Source organism: Coloeus monedula (assembly GCF_965178545.1).
Source record: "Coloeus monedula genome assembly, chromosome: 34".
Lineage (NCBI taxonomy): Eukaryota > Metazoa > Chordata > Aves > Passeriformes > Corvidae > Coloeus > Coloeus monedula.
In genome coordinates, this window is record NC_138814.1 from 629,844 (window position 1) to 649,081 (window position 19,238).

Consider the following 19,238-nt stretch of genomic DNA (forward strand, 5'->3'; position numbering starts at 1 on the left):
GCCCCCTATGGACCCCTCCAGAGCTCCAAAGACCCCCTAAAGAGTCTCATCTACCCCCCTAAACCCCATCTAGAACCCACACAGACCCCCCCAAGCTCCCCCAGACCCCTTGTAGATTGTTCCAGAAGCGCACTACATTCCTACAGCTACCTATAGAACGTTTATGGATTCCCTGCACAGCTTTCCGTATTCCTATGCAGCCCTATAAAGGTCCTGCAAATCGCTATAGCCCTCCCTAGACCCTCTAAAGTCCCTACAAAACCTTAAAAGGCCTTTCAGGGCCCCTTCAACCCACCACGAACACCTACAGAGTTCTACAGACCCCCATAAAGCCCCCATAAACTCCCCACAGACCCCTATAGGCCCCTATAAACCCCTACGGACACTAACGACGCCCTGCATCCCTTCTAGACCCCAATATGCTCCCATAGCGTCCCCTCAGACCTCTGCAGCCTCCCCCCAACCCCGAGGCCGCCCCTCAGCGCCGCCCCCCCTCATCCCAACCCCCCGTCAGGGCCCTCCCGGCCCCGCCGCCGCTCCCCGCCCCCTCCTTTCCCCGCGCTCACCGGAGGCTCGCGAGGCGGCCCAGGGGCGACCTGTCGGCCGAGGAATGGCGATAGTGTCGCGATAGTGTCGCGACCCGCGGGGGCTGCCGCCGCCTTTTCCCCCCCCCTTCGTTCGCTCACTGCCGACTCGGCCTCGGCGGCATCCAAGATGGCGGCGGCTCCCTCAGGCCGCAGCCCCGCCCCGCCCGCGCGCCCCGCCCCGCCGCTCGCGCCCATTGGCCGAGCCGCGCGCCCGTCAGCGAACGGCACTTGCTGATTGGCGGAGAGCGCAGAAAGGCGGGATAACGCGCCGAACGGCCCCGCCTCCTCGCGGTGCTGTCAATCAACGCATGCCCGCGCTCCCATTGGCGGAGCTGTGTTTATAGCGGGAAAAGGGCGGGGTGAGGCGAAAGCCACGCCCACAAGGCGGGATTGCACGTACACGGCTCCTTCCTATTGGCCACGACAGCCGTCACTCAGAGTGTGGCGGGAGGGGGCGCCGCCTTCTCTGATTGGCCGAGCCCTGCCGCGAGAGGCGGAGCCGCGCGCGGGCCTCTTCTCCCATTGGCTGGTTCCTCGCGCCGCGGAGCCAATGACCGCCAGCCGCACGCAGAGGGCGTGGCCGAAGGGCTGAGGTGTCACTCAAAGTTGAAGCGGCCAATGAGAAGCCGGGATTGGGTGAGAGCCCGCCCAGGGGGCGGGGACACAGCGCTGCGGGACCCCCCCAAAATCCCTCGAAATCCCCCCAAAATTCCTGTGGGACTCCCTAAAATCCCTCCCGGGAGGAACCACAACATCCAGGACGCCAAAAATCCCCCCCGAAATACGTCCAAAGCCCAGCAAGAGGTAAGCCCAAAATCCAGGACCACCAAAATCCCTCCAGAAAGCCCCCAAAATCCATCCAGGAGGGACCCCCAACATCCAGGACCCCCCAAATCCCTCTGGGACCACCCCAAAATCCATCCAGGAAGGACCCCCAACATCCAGGACCCCCCAAATCCCTCTGGGACCACCCCAAAATCCATCCAGGAGGGACCCCCAACATCCAGGACCCCCAAAATCCATCCAGGAGGGACCCCCAACATCCAGGACCCCCCAAATCCCTCTGGGACCACCCCAAAATCCATCCAGGAGGGACCCCCAACATCCAGGACCCCCCAAATCCCTCTGGGACCACCCCAAAATCCATCCAGGAGGGACCCCCAACATCCAGGACCCCCCAAATCCATCCAGGAGGGACCCCCAACATCCAGGACTCCCAAAATCTATTCAGGACCCCCCCCAAAACCAATCCAGGACCCCCCAAGCCCCCCCCCAAAACTCCCCCAAGACACTGCAACCACCAATTCCAATATTTATAAAAAATTCCGGGAAGTGACACGGTGGGGGGGGAATCCCTGGGAATGTGGGGGGTCCCTGGGTGGGATTTGGGGGCCCCGGTGGGGTCACGGTGGGCGGGGACCCCATTTTTGTCCCACCTGACCTCGAGAAACCCCCCCAAAAACTCCCTCAAAACCCAAATTCCGATGGCTGAGGAAGGAGGGGGGGAATTGGGGCAGGATTTGGGGGTCCCAAGGGGCTCAGGGGGGCGTGGGGACCCCACTTTTGTCGCCCTTGACCTTGAGGAACTCGGCCATGCTGGAGAAATATTTCTGGTTGGCCTCGGCCACTTTCTTCTCGGCCGCCTGCGGATTCACGATCTCCAAGCCCTGCGGGGAGGTCCGGCCGTGATTTTGGGGACATTTTGGGGGGCCCCAGGGGGTCCTGGGAGCCAGAATCGCACCCCTGCAGACTCCCCAAATTCAGCCAGCCCTGCAAATTCCATGGGGGACCCCCCAATTTCCCCCCCCCCCAAAAGATTTCTTCACACCCCTCCAGGATCCTCTAAATGCCACGTGGAACCCCCCCCAAACTCCCCCTGGGACCCCCCCAAGCCCCTCCAGGACCCCCCAAATCCTCCCCAAACCCCTCCAGGACCCCCCCAAACCCCTCCAGGACCCCCCAAATCCTCCCCAAACCCCTCCAGGACCCCCCACATCCCCCCAAACCCCACCAGAACCCCCTAAATGCCACCTTGAACCCCCCCCAAACTCCCCCTGGGACCCCTCAAACCCCTCCAGGACCCCCCAAATCCCCCCCAAACCCCACCAGGACCCCCTCAAACCCCTCCAGGACCCCCCAAATCCCCCCCAAACCCCACCAGGACCCCCTCAAACCCCTCCAGGACCCCCCAAATCCTCCCCAAACCCCACCAGGACCCCCTCAAACCCCTCCAGGACCCCCCCAAATCCTCCCCAAACCCCACCAGGACCCCCCCAAACCCCTCCAGGACCCCCCAAATCCTCCCCAAACCCCACCAAGACCCCCCCAAACCCTTCTAGGACCCCCCAAATCCTCCCCAAACCCCACCAAGACCCCCCCAAACCCCTCCAGGACCCCCCCAAATCCTCCCCAAACCCCACCAGGACCCCCCCAAACCCTTCTAGGACCCCCCCAAATCCTCCCCAACCCCACCAGAACCCCCCAAATCCTCCCCAAACTCCACTAGGACCCCCCAAATCCTCCCCAAACCCCACTAGGACCCCCCAAATCCTCCCCAAACCCCTCCAGGACCCCCCAAATCCCCCCAAACCCCACCAGAACCCCCTAAATGCCACCTTGAACCCCCCCCAAACTCCCCCTGGGACCCCTCAAACCCCTCCAGGACCCCCCAAATCCCCCCCAAACCCCACCAGGACCCCCTCAAACCCCTCCAGGACCCCCCAAATCCTCCCCAAACCCCACCAGGACCCCCCCAAACCCTTCTAGGACCCCCCCAAATCCTCCCCAACCCCACCAGAACCCCCCAAATCCTCCCCAAACCCCACCAAGACCCCCCCAAACCCCTCCAGGAACCCCCCAAATCCCCCCCAAACCTCACCAGGACCCCCTCAAACCCCTCCAGGACCCCCCAAATCCCCCCCAAACCCCACCAGGACCCCCTCAAACCCCTCCAGGACCCCCCAAATCCTCCCCAAACCCCACCAGGACCCCCTCAAACCCCTCCAGGACGCCCCAAATCCCCCCCAAACCCCACCAGGACCCCCTCAAACCCCCCCAGGACCCCCTCAAACCCCTCCAGGACCCCCCAAATCCCCCCCAAACCCCTCCAGGACCCCCCCAAACCCCTCCAGGACCCCCCAAATCCTACCCCAAACCCCCCCAGGACCCCCCCAAGCCCCCCCGAGCCCCCTCCCCACCTGCAGGGGGGTGAAGGCCACGCTCGAGGCCGTGCCCGAGCTGCGGTCCCGGATCGTGGATTTGCCCCCGTAGACAACGCTCTGCTTCTGCAGCGTCCTCTGCGAGCAGTTAATTACAGGTTAGCCACGCTAATTAGGGGGTGATTATGCTAATTAGGAGCTAATTAACCTGAGGAAGGGTCAGGTACCTGCAGGGTTTTACTGATGCGGGCCTTGGTGGCCTCGTTGACCTGGGTCTGGCGCACGCGGCCGCTGCCGGCCTTGCCCAGGTGGCCCAAGCTGAAGCCAAGGTCCTCCTGGTAGGCGTCCTCCTCGATCTGAGGGAAAAATGGGGTAAAAAATGGGAAAAATGGGATTTAGAAGGGTCAAAATGGGGTTAAAGGTGAAAAAATGGGGTTAAATGGGGTTAAAATGGGATTTAGGGGTCCCAGGTGGCCCAGGCTGAAGCCAAGGTCCTCCTGGTAGGCGTCCTCCTCGATCTGAGGGAAAAATGGGGTAAAAAATGGGAAAAATGGGATTCAGAGGGGTTAAAATGGGGTTAAAGGTGAAAAAATAGGGTTAAAGGTGAAAAAATGGGGTTAAATGGGGTTAAAATGGGATTTAGGGGACCCAGGTGGCCCAGGCTGAAGCCAAGGTCCTCCTGGTAGGCGTCCTCCTCGATCTGAGGGAAAAATGGGGTAAAAAATGGGAAAAATGGGATTCAGAGGGGTTAAAATGGGGTTAAAGGTGAAAAAATGGGGTTAAATGGGGTTAAAATGGGATTTAGGGGACCCAGGTGGCCCAGGCTGAAGCCAAGGTCCTCCTGGTAGGCGTCCTCCTCGATCTGAGGGAAAAATGGGGTAAAAAATGGGAAAAATGGGATTCAGAGGGGTTAAAATGGGGTTAAAGGTGAAAAAATGGGGTTAAAGGAGAAAAAATGGGGTTAAATGGAGTTAAAATGGGATTTAGGGGTCCCAGGTGGCCCAGGCTGAAGCCAAGGTCCTCCTGGTAGGCATCCTCCTCGATCTGAGGGAAAAATGGGGTAAAAAATAGGAAAAATGGGATTCAGAGGGGTTAAAATGGGGTTAAAGGTGAAAAAATGGGGTTAAAGGTGAAAAAATGGGGTTAAATGGAGTTAAAATGGGATTTAGGGGTCCCAGGTGGCCCAGGCTGAAGCCAAGGTCCTCCTGGTAGGCATCCTCCTCGATCTGAGGGAAAAATGGGGGAAAATGGGATAAAAAGTGGGGTTTAGGGGGAGAAAATAGAGTTTGGGGGGTTAAAACAGGGTTAAAAGGGAAGAAATGGGGTTAGAGGGGGAAAAAATGGGGTTAGAGGGGGAAAAATGAGGTTTAGGGGTCCCAGGAGGCCCAGGCCGAAGCCCGGGTCCTCCTGGTCAGTGTCCTCCTTGATCTGAGGGAAAAACAGGATGAAAAAGGGGAAAATTGACATTTGGGAAGTTAAAAAGGGGGAAAAAGGGAATTTGGGAGTGGAAAAGTGGGATTTGGGCAGGTAAAAGGGGGAGAAAATGAGGTTTGAGGGGTAAAAAGGGAGAAAAAGGAGGTTTGAAATGTCCCAGGGGGCCCCGGCTGAAGCCCAGGTCCTCCTGGTAGGCCTCTTCCTTGATCTGAAGGAAAATGGGCTGAAAAATGGGAAAAAATGAGTGAAAAATGGGAAAAAATGAGTAAAAAACGGGATTTGGAAGGGTTAAAATGGGGTTAAAGGGGAAAAAATGGGGCTAAAGGGGGTTAAAATGGGATTTAAGGGTCCCAGGGGACTCCAGGGTCCTCCTGGTCAGCGTCCTCCTCGATCTGAGGGAAAAATGGGATGAAAAATGGGAAAAAAAAGTAAAAAATGGGATTTGGGGTAATTAAAATGGGATTTTGGGGGCTAAAGGGGGAAAACCGGGATTTGAAGGGTTTAATTAGGGTTAATTAGGGTTAATTACCTCCCCAAAGCTCATCCTGTTGGCCTGTTTGCGGATCTCCGTCAGCCCCAGGCGCTCCTTCATCTTCCGGTACCTACGTTGATTTGCTTTAATTAGCACTAATTAGAGGCTAATTGGGTGTTAATTAGGAGTTAATTAGGGGGTAATGAGGGGTTTGGTTGGGGGTTTGGTTGGGGGTAAGTAGGGGGTTAATTGGGAGGTAATTAGGACATCATTGGAGGGTAATTTGGGTTGATTTCTGGTTCATTAGGAGGTTAATTAGGAGGAAAGTGGGAATTAATTGCAATTAAGATGGTTAATTAGTAGATAATTACGGGCTTAAATTGGGGTTGATTGGGGGTTCATTAGGAAGAAAGTGGGGGCAGGTAGGGGGTAAATGGGGGCAAATTAGGGGTTGATTAAAGTAGTTAATTACAGAGTTAATTAGGAATTAATCGAGAGATGTATTAAGGGCTGACTGAGGGTTCATTAGATGTTAACTAGAAATTAATTAGTCCCTAATTAACTCAGTGACAAGCCCCCCACTTTTTCCTCTGCTCAGAATTGAGCAATAAATCAGGATTTTATTGTGGGTTAATTAGGGGTTAATTAAGGACTAATCAGGAGTTAATTACAGGTTAATTTGGGATTGATTCGAGGCTAATTAGGGGTTAATGACTCATTAATTAACTCTTTGACAGCTCCCCTTTTCTCCCTCTGCCTATCGAGCAACAAATCAGGATTTCACTGCGGCTTAATCAGGGGTCAATCGCCGATTAATTAGGGGCTAATTAGCGATTAATTAACGCTAATTAACGCTAATTAACTCACCGCCGACCCCCCCTCTTCTTCCTCTGCCCGTCCAGCGGCGCCGGCAGCGGCTTCACCTGCTTGACCGGGGGCGGCTCCTGCCACTTGTCGAACTTGCGCTCGATCTCCTCCTTCAGCTCGTAGCCCACCTGCATTTGGGGACAATTCCGGGAATTTCGGGGCAATTCCGGGAATTTTGTGAGAATTACGGGAATTTCGGGGCTCCTGGAGGAGTTTTGGGGGAATTTAGGGGGGATTTAGGGAGGATTTAGGGGGGATTTTCGGGGCTCCACTTGCGGAACCTCGCGCGCTCCATCTCCTCCTTCAGCTCGTGCCCCACCTGGATTTGGGGGAAATTTCTGGGAATTTCTTGAGAATTCTGGGAATTTCAGGAGAATTCTGGGAATTTCGGGGCTCCTGGAGGAGTTTGGGGGGGATTTAGGGGGTATTTAGGGAGGATTTTGGTGCTCCACTTGTGGAACCTCGCGCACTCCATCTCCTCCTTCAGCTCGTCCTCCACCTGGATTTGGGGGAAATTCTGGGAATTTCGGGAGAATTCTGGGAATTTTGTGAGAATTCCGGGAATTTTGGGGGAATTCTGGGAATTTCGGGGCTCCTGGAGGAGTTTGGGGGGGATTTAGGGAGGATTTTCGGGGCTCCACTTGCGGAACCTCGCACGCTTCATCTCCTCCTTCAGCTCGTGCCCCACCTGGATTTGGGGGAAATTCCGAGGGAATTTCGTGAGAATTCCGGGAATTTCAGGAGAATTCTGGGAATTTCAGGAGAATTCTGGGAATTTCAGGAGAATTCTGGGAATTTCAGAGCTCCTGGAGGAGTTTGGGGGGGATTTAGGGGGGATTTAGGGGGGATTTTCGGGGCTCCACTTGTGGAACCTCGCGCGCTCCATCTCCTCCTTCAGCTCGTCCTCCACCTGGATTTGGGGGAATTCTGGGAATTTCGGGAGAATTCTGGGAATTTTGTGAGAATTCCAGGAATTTTGGGGGAATTCTGGAAATTTCCTGAGAATTCCGGGAATTTCGGGGCTCCTGGAGGAATTTTGGGGGAATTTAGGGGGGATTTTTGGTGCTCCACTTGTGGAACCTCGCGCGCTCCATCTCCTCCTTCAGCTCGTGCCCCACCTGGATTTGGGGGAAATTCCGGGAATTTTGTGAGAATTCCAGGAATTTTGTGAGAATTCTGGGAATTTCAGGAGAATTCTGGGAATTTCAGAGCTCCTGGAGGAGTTTGGGGGGGATTTAGGGGGGATTTAGGGAGGATTTTGGTGCTCCACTTGTGGAACCTCACGTGCTCCATCTCCTCCTTCAGCTCGTGCCCCACCTGGATTTGGGGGAAATTCCGGGAATTTCGGGAGAATTCCGGGAATTTCGGGAGAATTCTGGGAATTTCAGGAGAATTCTGGGAATTTCCGAGCTCCTGGAGGAGTTTGGGGGTGAATTTAAGGCGGATTTCGAGGCTCCACTTGCGGAACCTCGCGCGCTCCATCTCCTCCTACCCCGCCCGGATTTGGGGGCAATTCCGGGAATTCCGAGGGGATTCGGGGGCGCTCCCAGGGGCCGCGCCGGGATTTTGGGGAACATTTCGGGCATCCCCCCCCAGCTCTTTCGGGGCTCACCTTGCCATCCTGGCTCTCATGGAAGCTGTCCACCCTGGCCGCCAGCGTGCACTTGGCCGCCACGAGCCGCGCCGCCTTCCTCCTCAAATCCTGCCAAGCAGAGGCCAAATTCCGGACTCGTGAGGGCAATTCCCAAAAATTTCGGGATCTTCCAGGGCTGGGCGAGGGGTTTTAGGGAAGCACCCACCGGTGGCAAGGACTGGACGATGTCGCTGTGGTAGATGAAGCCGGTGTGGGGCAGCACGGACGTGGAGGAGAAGCCGGACAGTGTCCGGCGCTGGGCCCCCAGCAGGAGGATGTTACAGGCCGGCAGCTTGGACAGCGGGGTCAGGCCCCCTGCCACCCCTAAAATCCCAAAAAGTGTGGGGTCAGACACCCCAAAATGCCATAAAGCACCCCAAAAATACAGCGGGGTCAGCCTGAGATTGGGGGGAGGGGGAAGAAGGGACCCCAAAATTACAGGGTCAGGGCAAAGCAAAAGGAAAGGGGTTTGGGATGGGGTTTTTGGGGGGATTTTTGGGGTTTTGGGGGCAATTTGGGGGGATTTTTGGGGTTTTTTTGGTGGGGATTTTTGGGGGGTTTGGGGGATTTTTTTGGGTTTTTTTTGTGGGGATTTTGGGGGTTTTTGTAGGGATTTTTGGGGGTTTTTGTAGGGATTTTTGGGGTTTTTTGGTGGGGATTTTTGGGGGGTTTGGGGGATTTTTTGGGGGTTTTTTGTGGGGATTTTGGGGGTTTTTGTAGGGATTTTTGGGGTTTTTTTGGGGGAATTTTTTGGGGGTTTTTTGTGGGGATTTTTGGGGTGTTTTGGTGGGGATTTTTGGGCTTTTTTGGGGGGATTTTTGAGGTTTTCTGTGGGGATTTTTGAGCTTTTCTGTGACGATTTTTGAGCTTTTCTGTGACGATTTTTGAGCTTTTCTGTGACAATTTTTGAGCTTTTCTGTGGGGATTTTTGGGAGATTTTTGTGGCCATTTTTGGGTATTTTTCTGTGGGGATTTTTGAGGTTTTCTGGGAGAATTTTGGGGTTTTTTTGTAACGATTTTAGGACCGTTTTCTGTGACGATTTTTGAGCTTTTCTGTGGGGATTTTTGGGAGATTTTTGTGGCCATTTTTGGGTATTTTTCTGTGGGGATTTTTGAGGTTTTCTGGGAGAATTTTGGGGTTTTTTGTAACGATTTTAGGACCGTTTTCTGTGACGATTTTTGAGCTTTTCTGTGACGATTTTTGAGGTTTTCTGTGCAGATTTTTGAAGTTTTCTGTGGGGATTTTTGGGAGATTTTTGTGGCCATTTTTGGGTATTTTTCTGTGGGGATTTTTGAGGTTTTCTGGGAGAATTTTGGGGTTTTTTTGTAATGATTTTAGGACCGTTTTCTGTGACGATTTTTGAGCTTTTCTGTGACGATTTTTGAGCTTTTCTGTGCAGATTTTTGAGGTTTTCGGGGGGGATTTTTGGGAGATTTTTGTGGCCATTTTTGGGTATTTTTCTGTGGGGATTTTTGAGGTTTTCTGGGAGAATTTTGGGGTTTTTTTGTAACGATTTTAGGACCGTTTTCTGTGACAATTTTTTAGCTTTTCTGTGACGATTTTTGAGGTTTTCTGTGACGATTTTTGGGAGATTTTTGTGGCCATTTTTGGGTATTTTTCTGTGGGGATTTTTGAGGTTTTCTGGGAGAATTTTGGGGTTTTTTTGTAACGATTTTAGGACCGTTTTCTGTGACGATTTTTGAGCTTTTCTGTGACGATTTTTGAGGTTTTCTGTGACGATTTTTGAGCTTTTCTGTGGGGATTTTTGGGAGATTTTTGTGGCCATTTTTGGGTATTTTCTGTGGGGATTTTTGAGGTTTTCTGGGAGAATTTTGGGGTTTTTTGTAACGATTTTAGGACCATTTTCTGTGACGACTTTTGAGCTTTTCTGTGATCATTTTTGAGCTTTTCTGTGCAGATTTTTGAGCTTTTCTGTGGGGATTTTTGGGAGATTTTTGTGGCCATTTTTGGGTATTTTTCTGTGGGGATTTTTGAGATTTTCTGGGAGAATTTTGGGGTTTTTTTGTAACGATTTTAGGACCGTTTTCTGTGACGATTTTTTAGCTTTTCTGTGACAGTTTTTGAGCTTTTCGGGGGGGATTTTTGAGCTTTTCGGGGGGGATTTTTGGCGTTTTCTGGAGGGATTTTGGGGGTTCTCACCCATGATTTTGGCAGCCGTGGAGGCCCCGAGGATGAGGGAGAGGTTGGGGGCGATGAAGGACATGCGGGACTCCACGTACTCGTAGATGCGGAGCTTGGCCCCGCTCAGCGCCAGCGCCATGTCGCACGCGTCCTCGATGCGCCCCAGCTCCTCCTCCGACAGCTGCTGCCTGAAATCCCAAAGAACGGCCCCGAATTCCGGCTCGCCGCCCCCAAAAACCCCAAAATCACCCCGGAAAACCCCCAAAACCCCCAAAATCACCCCGGAAAACCCCCAAAAAACCCCAAAAATCACCCCGAAAAACCCCAAAAACCCCCAAAAATCACCCCAAAATCACCCCGGAAAACCCCCAAAAAACCCCAAAAATCACCCGGAAAACCCCAAAAATCCCCAAAAATCACCCCGGAAAACCCCAAAAAACCCCAAAAATCACCCCGAAAAACCCCCAAAATCACCCTGGAAAACCCCAAAAAAACCCCAAAAATCACCCCAAAAAACCCCAAAATCACCCCAGAAAACCCCAAAAAACCCCAAAAATCACCCCAAAAAACCCCAAAAATCACCCAAAAATCACCCTGGAAAACCCCAAAAATCCCCAAAATCACCCCGAAAAACCCCAAAAACCACCCTGGAAAACCCCAAAAAAAACCCCAAAAATCACCCTGGAAAACCCAAAAAAAAACCCAAAAATCACCCTGGAAAACCCCAAAAAAACCCCAAAAATCACCCCAAAAAACCCCAAAATCACCCTGGAAAACCCCAAAAACCACCCTGGAAACCCCCAAAAAAACCCCAAAAATCACCCCAAAAAAACCCCAAAAATCACCCCAAAATCACCCTGGAAAACCCCAAAAATCCCCAAAATCACCCCGAAAAACCCCAAAAACCACCCTGGAAAACCCCAAAAAAACCCCAAAAATCACCCCAAAAAAACCCCAAAAATCACCCCAAAAAACCCCAAAATCACCCCGAAAAACCCCAAAAAACACCCTGGAAAACCCAAAAAAAACCCCAAAAAATCACCCCAAAAAACCCCAAAAATCACCCCAAAAAACCCCCAAAAATCACCCTGGAAAACCCCAAAAACCCCAAAAAATCACCCCAAAAAACCCCAAAATCACCCCGGAAAACCCCAAAAAACCCCAAAAATCACCCCAAAAAACCCCAAAAACCACCCTGGAAAACCCCAAAAAAACCCCAAAAATCACCCCAAAAAACCCCAAAAATCACCCAAAAATCACCCTGGAAAACCCCAAAAGCCCCAAAAAACCCCCAAAAAACCCCAAAAATCACCCCGAAAAACCCCAAAAAACACCCTGGAAAACCCCATAAAAAACCCCAAAAATCACCCCAAAAAACCCCAAAAATCACCCCAAAATCACCCTGGAAAACCCCAAAAACCACAAAAATCACCCCAAAAAACCCCCCAAAATCACCCTGGAAAACCCCAAAAACCCCCAAAATCACCCCAAAAAACCCCAAAATCACCCCGGAAAACCCCAAAAACCCCAAAAATCACCCCAAAAAACCCCAAAATCACCCCGGAAAACCCAAAAAACCCCAAAAATCACCCCGAAAAACCCCAAAAACCACCCTGGAAACCCCCAAAAAAACCCCAAAAATCACCCCAAAAAAACCCCAAAAATCACCCCAAAATCACCCTGGAAAACCCCAAAAATCCCCAAAATCACCCCGAAAAACCCCAAAAAACACCCTGGAAAACCCAAAAAAAAACCCAAAAAATCACCCCAAAAAACCCCAAAAATCACCCCAAAATCACCCTGGAAAACCCCAAAAACCACAAAAATCACCCCAAAAAACCCCCAAAAATCACCCTGGAAAACCCCAAAAACCCCAAAAAATCACCCCAAAAAACCCCAAAATCACCCCGAAAAACCCCAAAAACCACCCTGGAAAACCCCAAAAAAACCCCAAAAATCACCCCAAAAAACCCCAAAAATCACCCAAAAATCACCCTGGAAAACCCCAAAAACCCCAAAAAACCCCCAAAAACCCCAAAAATCACCCCAAAAAACCATCCTGGGAAACCCTCCCAAAAAAACCCCAAAACCCTCCCAAAAAAACCCCAAAACCCTCCCAAAAAAACCCCAAAAAACCCCAAACCCCCCCCAAAAAGCCCCCCAAAAACCTCAAAACCCTCCAAAAAACCCCAAAATCCCAAAAAAAACCCCCAAAACCCCAAAATTCCCCCAAAACCCCCCCAACTCCCTAAACCCTCTCAAAAACCCCCCAAAAAACCACAAAAACGCCCCAAAAAACCCCAAAAAAACCTCAAAACCCTCTCAAAAAACCCCCAAACCCCCAAAAAACTCCCCAAAACCCCCCAAAAACCCCAAAACCCTCCAAGAAACTCCAAAACCCCCAAAAATCCCCCAAAAAACCCCAAAACCCTCTCAAAAAACCCGAAAAAAACCCCAAAACCTCCCAAAAACCCCAAAACCCCCCCAAGAAACCCCAAAACCCCCCCAAAAACCTCCAAACCCTCTCAAAAACCCCGAAAAAAACCCCCAAAAAACCCCAAAACCTCCCAAAAACCCCAAACCCCCCCAAAAACCCCCCCAAGAAACTCCAACCCCCCCCAAAATCCCCCCAAAACCCTCTCAAAAACCCCAAAAAAAACCCCTAAAAAAAACCCCAAAAACCCAAAAAACCCCCAAAAAACCCCAAAACCCTCCCAAAACCCTCCCAAAACCTTCTCCAAAAACTCCAAAACCCCCCCAAAAAACCTCAAAAAGCCCAAAAAACACCCCCCAAAATCCCCCCCAAAACTCCAAACCCTCTCAAAACCCCCTCAAAAAAACCGGAAAAAAACCCCAAAACCCCCCAAAATGCCCCAAAATGCCCCAAAATGCCCCAAATTGGGTGACCCCTGGGTGGTGGAGGCCGTCACGCTGACCACCATGATGGTGGCGTTGGTCAGGATCTGCTGCACGTTCTCGTTGTTCTTGCACTTGTCCAGGGAATTGCCCAATTCCTGCGGAAAAACCCCAAATCCACCCCAAAATCCACCCCAAATCCACCCCCAAAATCCACCCCCAAAATCCACCTCAAATCCACCCCAAAATCCACCCCAAAAACCCCAAAATCCACCCCCAAATCCACCCCAAATCCACCCCAAAATCCACCCCAAATCCACCCCCAAATCCACCCCAAATCCACCCCAAATCCACCCCAAAATCCACCCCAAAATCCACCCCCAAAATCCACCCCAAAATCCACCCCCAAAATCCACCCCAAAATCCACCCCCAAAATCCACCTCAAATCCACCCCAAAATCCACCCCAAAAACCCCAAATCCACCCCAAATCCACCCCAAATCCACCCCAAATCCACCCCAAAATCCACCCCAAAATCCACCCCCAAAATCCACCCCAAAATCCACCCCCAAAATCCACCCCAAAATCCACCCCCAAAATCCACCTCAAAAACCCCAAAATCCACCCCCAAATCCACCCCAAAATCCACCCCAAAATCCACCCCAAAATCCACCCCCAAAATCCACCCCAAAAACCCCAAAATCCACCCCAAATCCACCCCAAATCCACCCCAAAAACCCCAAAATCCACCCCCAAATCCACCCCAAATTCACCCAAAATCCACCACAAATCCACCCCAAAAACCCCCAAAATCCACCCCAAAATCCAGCCCAAAAACCCCAAAACCCCCCAAATCCACCCCAAATCCACCCCAAAAACCCCAAAATCCACCCCAAATCCACCCCAAATCCACCCCAAATCCACCCAAAATCCCCCCCAAAATCCACCTCAAATCCACCCCAAATCCACCCCAAATCCACCCCAAAATCCACCCCAAAATCCACCCCAAAATCCACCCCAAATCCACCCCAAATCCACCCCTAAAACCCCCAAAATCCACCCCAAATCGACCCCAAAAACCCCAAAATCCACCCCAAAAACCCCCAAAACCCCAAAAACCCCCAAATCCACCCCAAAAACCCCAAAAACGTCACCGGGAGCGGCGGCAACGGACAAAGGGAGGGGGGAAAAGGGGATTTGGGGGGGATTTGGGGGGATTTTGAGAGGATTTGGGGGATTTTGGGGGGATTTGGGGGATTTTGAGGAATTTTGAGGAGATTTTGAGGGGATTTGGGGCTTTCTGGGGGGAATTTTGGGAGATTTTGAGAGAATTTGGGGGGTCCTGAAGGGAATTTGGGGGGATTTTGGAAGATTTTGGGGTGATTTGGGGGATTTTGGGGGGGATTTGGGAGGATTCGGGAGATTTTGAGGGAATTTGGGGGATTTTAGGGGATCCTGGAGGGGATTTGGGGGGGGATTTGGAGGGATTTTGGGAGGATTTTGGGGGTTTGGGAGATTCTGGGGGTTATTTGGGGATTTTGGGGTGATTTGGGGGATTTTGAGGGGTCCTGGAAGGAATTTTGGGGTATTTTGAAGGGACTTGGGAGATTTTGGGGTGATTTGGGGGATTTTGGGGGGCTTTTGAGGTATTTTGGGGTGGTTTTGGGAGAGTTTTGGGCTATTCTGGGCTGTTTTGGGGTGGTTTTGAGGTACTTTGGGGTGGTTTGAGGTGTTTTGGGGTGGTTTCGGGTGTTTTTGGGGCAGTTTGGGATGTTTTGGGGCTATTTGGGGTGGTTTGGGGCTGTTTTGGGGTGGTTTCGGGCTATTTTGGGGTGGTTTCAGGTGTTTTTGGGCCGGTCTGGGGTGGTTTTGGGCTATTTTGGGGTGGTTTGGGGGTATTTTGGGATGTTTTGGGGCTATTTTGGGGTGGTTTTGGGCTGTTTTGGGGTGGTTTCAGGTGGTTTTGGGCTGGTTTGGGGTGGTTTCGGGGCATTTTGGGGTGGTTTTGGGCTATTTTGGGTTGGTTTCAGGCGTTTCTGGGCTGTTTTGGGGTGGTTTTGAGGTACTTTGGGGTGGTTTGAGGTGTTTTGGCGGGGTTTCAGGTGTTTCGGGGGTATTTTGGGGTGGTTTTGGGGCATTTTGGGATGTTTTGGGGTTATTTTGGGGTGGTTTCAGGTGTTTTTGGGCTGGTTTGGGGTGGTTTTGGGCTATTTTGGGGTGGTTTGGGGTTATTTTGGGATGTTTTGGGGCTATTTTGGGGTGGTTTCAGGTGTTTTTGGGCTGGTTTGGGGTGAGTTTGGGCTATTTTGGGGTGGTTTCAGGTGTTTTTGGGCTGGTTTGGGGTGAGTTTGGGCTATTTTGGGGTGGTTTCAGGTGTTTTTGGGCTGGTTTCGGTGCTTTGGGGGCCCTCACCCACCTTGACGGTGCGGATGTAATCCAGGGCGTTGGGCACCAGCGACTCCAGCTCCGGGAAACGTTTGGAATATTTATCCCGGATAAACTTGTGGATGATGTCTGGGGGGGGGAGGAGCAGCCCAAAAACCCCAAATCAGCCCCAAAAATCCTCCCCAAACCCAAACCCACCCCCCCAAAAACCCCCCAAAGCCGCTCACTGAGCTCGTTCTCGATCTCCACCGTGAGGTTGTTGGCGTCCACGATCACCCGGTACTCGGGGGCCGCCTCCACCGGCCCCAAAACTGCCCAAAAAATGGGAAAATCGCCCCAAAATTCCACTGGGAAACCCCAAATCCCCCCCAGAACTCCCAAAAATCCCCCCTGGAACCCAAAAATCCCACCCAAAACCCCGCAAATCCCGCCCAAAACTCCCCAAATCCCGCCCAAAACTCCCCAAATCCCACCCAAAACTCCCCAAATCCCGCCCAAAACTCCCCAAATCCCACCCAAAACTCCTCAAATCCCACCCAAAACTCCTCAAATCCCGCCCAAAATCCCCCAAATCCCACCCAAAACCCCGCAAATCCCACCCAAAACTCCCCAAATCCCACCCAAAACTCCTCAAATCCCACCCAAAACTCCCCAAATCCCGCCCAAAACTCCCCAAATCCCACCCAGAACTCCCCAAATCCCACCCCAAACTCCCAAATCCCGCCCAAAACTCCCCAAATCCCGCCCAAAACTCCCCAAATCCCGCCCAAAACTCCCCAAATCCCGCCCAAAACTCCCCAAATCCCCCCCGAAATCCCCAAATCCCACCCAAAACTCCCCAAATCCCACCCAAAACTCCCAAATTCCACCCAAAACTCCCCAAATCCCGCCCAAAACTCCCCAAATCCCGCCCAAAACTCCCAAATCCCACCCAAAACTCCCCAAATCCCGCCCAAAATCCCCCAAATCCCACCCAAAACTCCCCAAATCCCGCCCAAAACTCCCCAAATCCCACCCAAAACTCCCCAAATCCCGCCCAAAACTCCCCAAATCCCACCCAAAATCCCCCAAATCCCACCCAAAACTCCCAAATCCCGCCCAAAACTCCCAAATTCCACCCAAAACTCCCCAAATCCCGCCCAAAACTCCCCAAATCCCACCCAAAACTCCCAAATCCCGCCCAAAACTCCCAAATCCCGCCCAAAACTCCCCAAATCCCGCCCAAAACTCCCCAAATCCCACCCAAAACTCCCCAAATCCCCCCCGAAATCCCCAAATCCCACCCAAAACTCCCCAAATCCCACCCAAAACTCCCAAATTCCACCCAAAACTCCCCAAATCCCGCCCAAAACTCCCCAAATCCCGCCCAAAACTCCCAAATCCCACCCAAAACTCCCCAAATCCCACCCAAAACTCCCCAAATCCCGCCCAAAATTCCCCAAATCCCACCCAAAACTCCCCAAATCCCACCCAAAACTCCCCAAATCCCGCCCAAAATCCCCCAAATCCCACCCAAAACTCCCCAAATTCCGCCCAAAATCCCCCAAATCCCGCCCAAAACTCCCCAAATCCCACCCAAAACTCCCCAAATCCCCCCCGAAATCCCCAAATCCCACCCAAAACTCCCAAATCCCGCCCAAAATCCCCCAAATCCCGCCCAAAACTCCCCAAATCCCGCCCAAAATCCCCCAAATCCCGCCCAAAACTCCCCAAATCCCACCCAAAATCCCCCAAATCCTACCCAAAACTCCCCAAATCCCACCCAAAACTCCCCAAATCCCGCCCAAAACTCCCCAAATCCCACCCAAAACTCCCCAAATTCCACCCAAACCTCCCCAAATCCCGCCCAAAATCCCCCAAATCCCGCCCAAAACTCCCCAAATTCCACCCAAAACTCCCCAAATTCCACCCAAAATCCCCCAAATCCCGCCCAAAACCCCCCAAATCCCACCCAAAACTCCCCAAATCCCCCCCGAAATCCCCAAATCCCTCCCAGGACTGCCCCAAACCCCCCCAAAATTTGGGATTTTGGGGTGTGGGAGCCCCAAATTTTTGGGAATTCGGGGTCACCTTCGGCTGCCTTGGGCTGCTTCCCGATGTATTCCTCGATTTTCTGCATGATTTCAGCAAACTGCGGGAAAAGCCCAAATTTGGGGGGATTTGGGGTGGATTTGGGGCTTTTGGGGAAATTTTGGGGGGTTTTTTTGGGGTGGATTTGGGGGTTTTTTTGGGGTGGATGTTTGGGCGTTCCCAGGTGGTTTTGGGGGGGATTTGGGGTTCCAGGGGTGTTTTTGGGGTGGTTTTGGGAATATTTTTGAGGTGTTTCGGTTGGTTTGGGGTGGGTTTTGGGGTGATTTCGGGTGGTTTTGGGGTATTTTGGGACATTTCAAGGCAATTTGGGGTGATTTTCAGGAGATTTTGGGGGACTTTGGGGTATTTTGGGACATTTTCAGGTGATTTTGGGATATTTTGGAGTATTTTGAGACATTTTGTGGTGATTTGGGGGTGATTTTGGGACATTTGCAGGTGATTTTGGGATATTTTGGGATACTTTGGGGTCTCTCACTGCTTCAGACCCCCAGAGCTTGGCACTGCTCCATGGGGGGGTTCAGGGCTGGTTTTTGGGGTGATTTTGGGGGATTTCGGGGTCTCTCACCGCTTTAGACCCCCAGAGTTTGGCGATGCTCCGTTCAGGGGGGGTTCAGGGCTGGTTTTTGGGGTGATTTTGGGGGATTTCGGAGTCTCTCACCGCTTTAGACCCCCAGAGTTTGGCGATGCTCCGTTCAGGGGGGGTTCAGGGCTGGTTTTTGGGGTGATTTTGGGGGATTTCGGGGTCTCTCACCGCTTTAGACCCCCAGAGTTTGGCGATGCTCCGTTCAAGGGGGGGTTCAGGGCTGGTTTTTGGGGTGATTTTGGGGGATTTCGGGGTCTCTCACCGCTTTAGACCCCCAGAGTTTGGCGATGCTCCGTTCAAGGGGGGGTTCAGGGCTGGTTTTTGGGGTGATTTTGGGGGATTTCGGGGTCTCTCACCGCTTTAGACCCCCAGAGTTTGGCGATGCTCCGTTCAAGGGGGGGTTCAGGGCTGGTTTTTGGGGTGATTTTGGGGGATTTCGGGGTCTCTCACTGCTTTAGACCCCCAGAGTTTGGCGATGCTCCATTCAGGGGGGGTTCAGGGCTGGTTTTTGGGGTGATTTTGGGGGATTTCGGGGTCTCTCACCGCTTTAGACCCCCAGAGTTTGGCGATGCTCCGCACGGACTCGGCGGCCTCGGGCGGCTCCGGCTCCTCCCGCACGTCCTCGATCGGGGGCTCCTCCCCCCCCTCGGAGCCTTCGGCCTCCTCTTCCTCCCCCGCCGCCTCCTCCAGGTCCGCCAGCAGCTCGTCCGCCAGCGACATGGCTCAACTGGGAGCACTGGGAGCACTGGGAGGGCGAGAAGGGGGCCCGGAGACCCCCCCCGGGTCACCCCTCGCTCACCGAGATGCTCAAACTGGGAGCACTGGGAGCACTGGGAAGGGTCCAAAGACCCCCCCGGATCATCCCCAGCCCCCTCCCCAGCCCCTCCGCCCGCTCGCCGTCCTCAAATCCCCCAAATGTTCCCCAAATTCCCCAAAATTCCTCCAAATCCCCCCCGCCGGTACCTCCCGCTCCCGCCGTTCCCGTCGCAGCAGCGATGACGTCACTTTCCCACGCGTCGCGCCGGCAAA

The 19,238-nt window shown here is 52.8% G+C and overlaps 2 protein-coding genes across 2 annotated transcripts in view; both read right to left on the bottom strand.

Moving 5' to 3' along the window:
• Positions 1–717, bottom strand: part of CNOT3 (CCR4-NOT transcription complex subunit 3) — a 29,355-nt gene extending 28,638 nt beyond the window's left edge. The window contains exon 1 of the mRNA XM_082299850.1: positions 567–717. The gene's annotated coding sequence lies outside the window, so the exon portion shown is untranslated. The remainder of the gene's footprint in view (positions 1–566) is intronic.
• Positions 718–1,892: 1,175 nt separating this feature from the next.
• On the bottom strand, positions 1,893–19,210 carry PRPF31 (pre-mRNA processing factor 31). The gene is made up of 14 exons (XM_082299878.1): positions 19,173–19,210; positions 18,753–18,954; positions 17,606–17,666; positions 15,763–15,846; positions 15,567–15,664; positions 13,202–13,308; positions 10,313–10,482; positions 8,318–8,475; positions 8,131–8,220; positions 6,519–6,646; positions 5,709–5,781; positions 3,973–4,101; positions 3,785–3,883; positions 1,893–2,254 (listed from the first exon to the last, which is right to left on the bottom strand). The coding sequence occupies exons 2-14, from the start codon at positions 18,927–18,929 to the stop codon at positions 2,126–2,128; spliced, it is 1,503 nt and encodes a 500-aa protein (XP_082156004.1). The 5' UTR covers positions 18,930–18,954; positions 19,173–19,210; the 3' UTR covers positions 1,893–2,125.
• Positions 19,211–19,238: the final 28 nt, after the last annotated feature.

Bases quoted from the DNA above. Each gene is read 5' to 3' on its own strand.
- PRPF31 (XM_082299878.1), bottom strand. From the start codon at position 18,929: ATGTCGCTGGCGGACGAGCTGCTGGCGGACCTGGAGGAGGCGGCGGGG. The intron at 15,665-15,762 runs GTGAGCGGCTTT...TCCCCCCCCCAG, and splicing joins GGAGATCGAGAACGAGCTCA to ACATCATCCACAAGTTTATC. The intron at 3,884-3,972 runs GTACCTGACCCT...AACTGCTCGCAG, and splicing joins GCATCAGTAAAACCCTGCAG to AGGACGCTGCAGAAGCAGAG.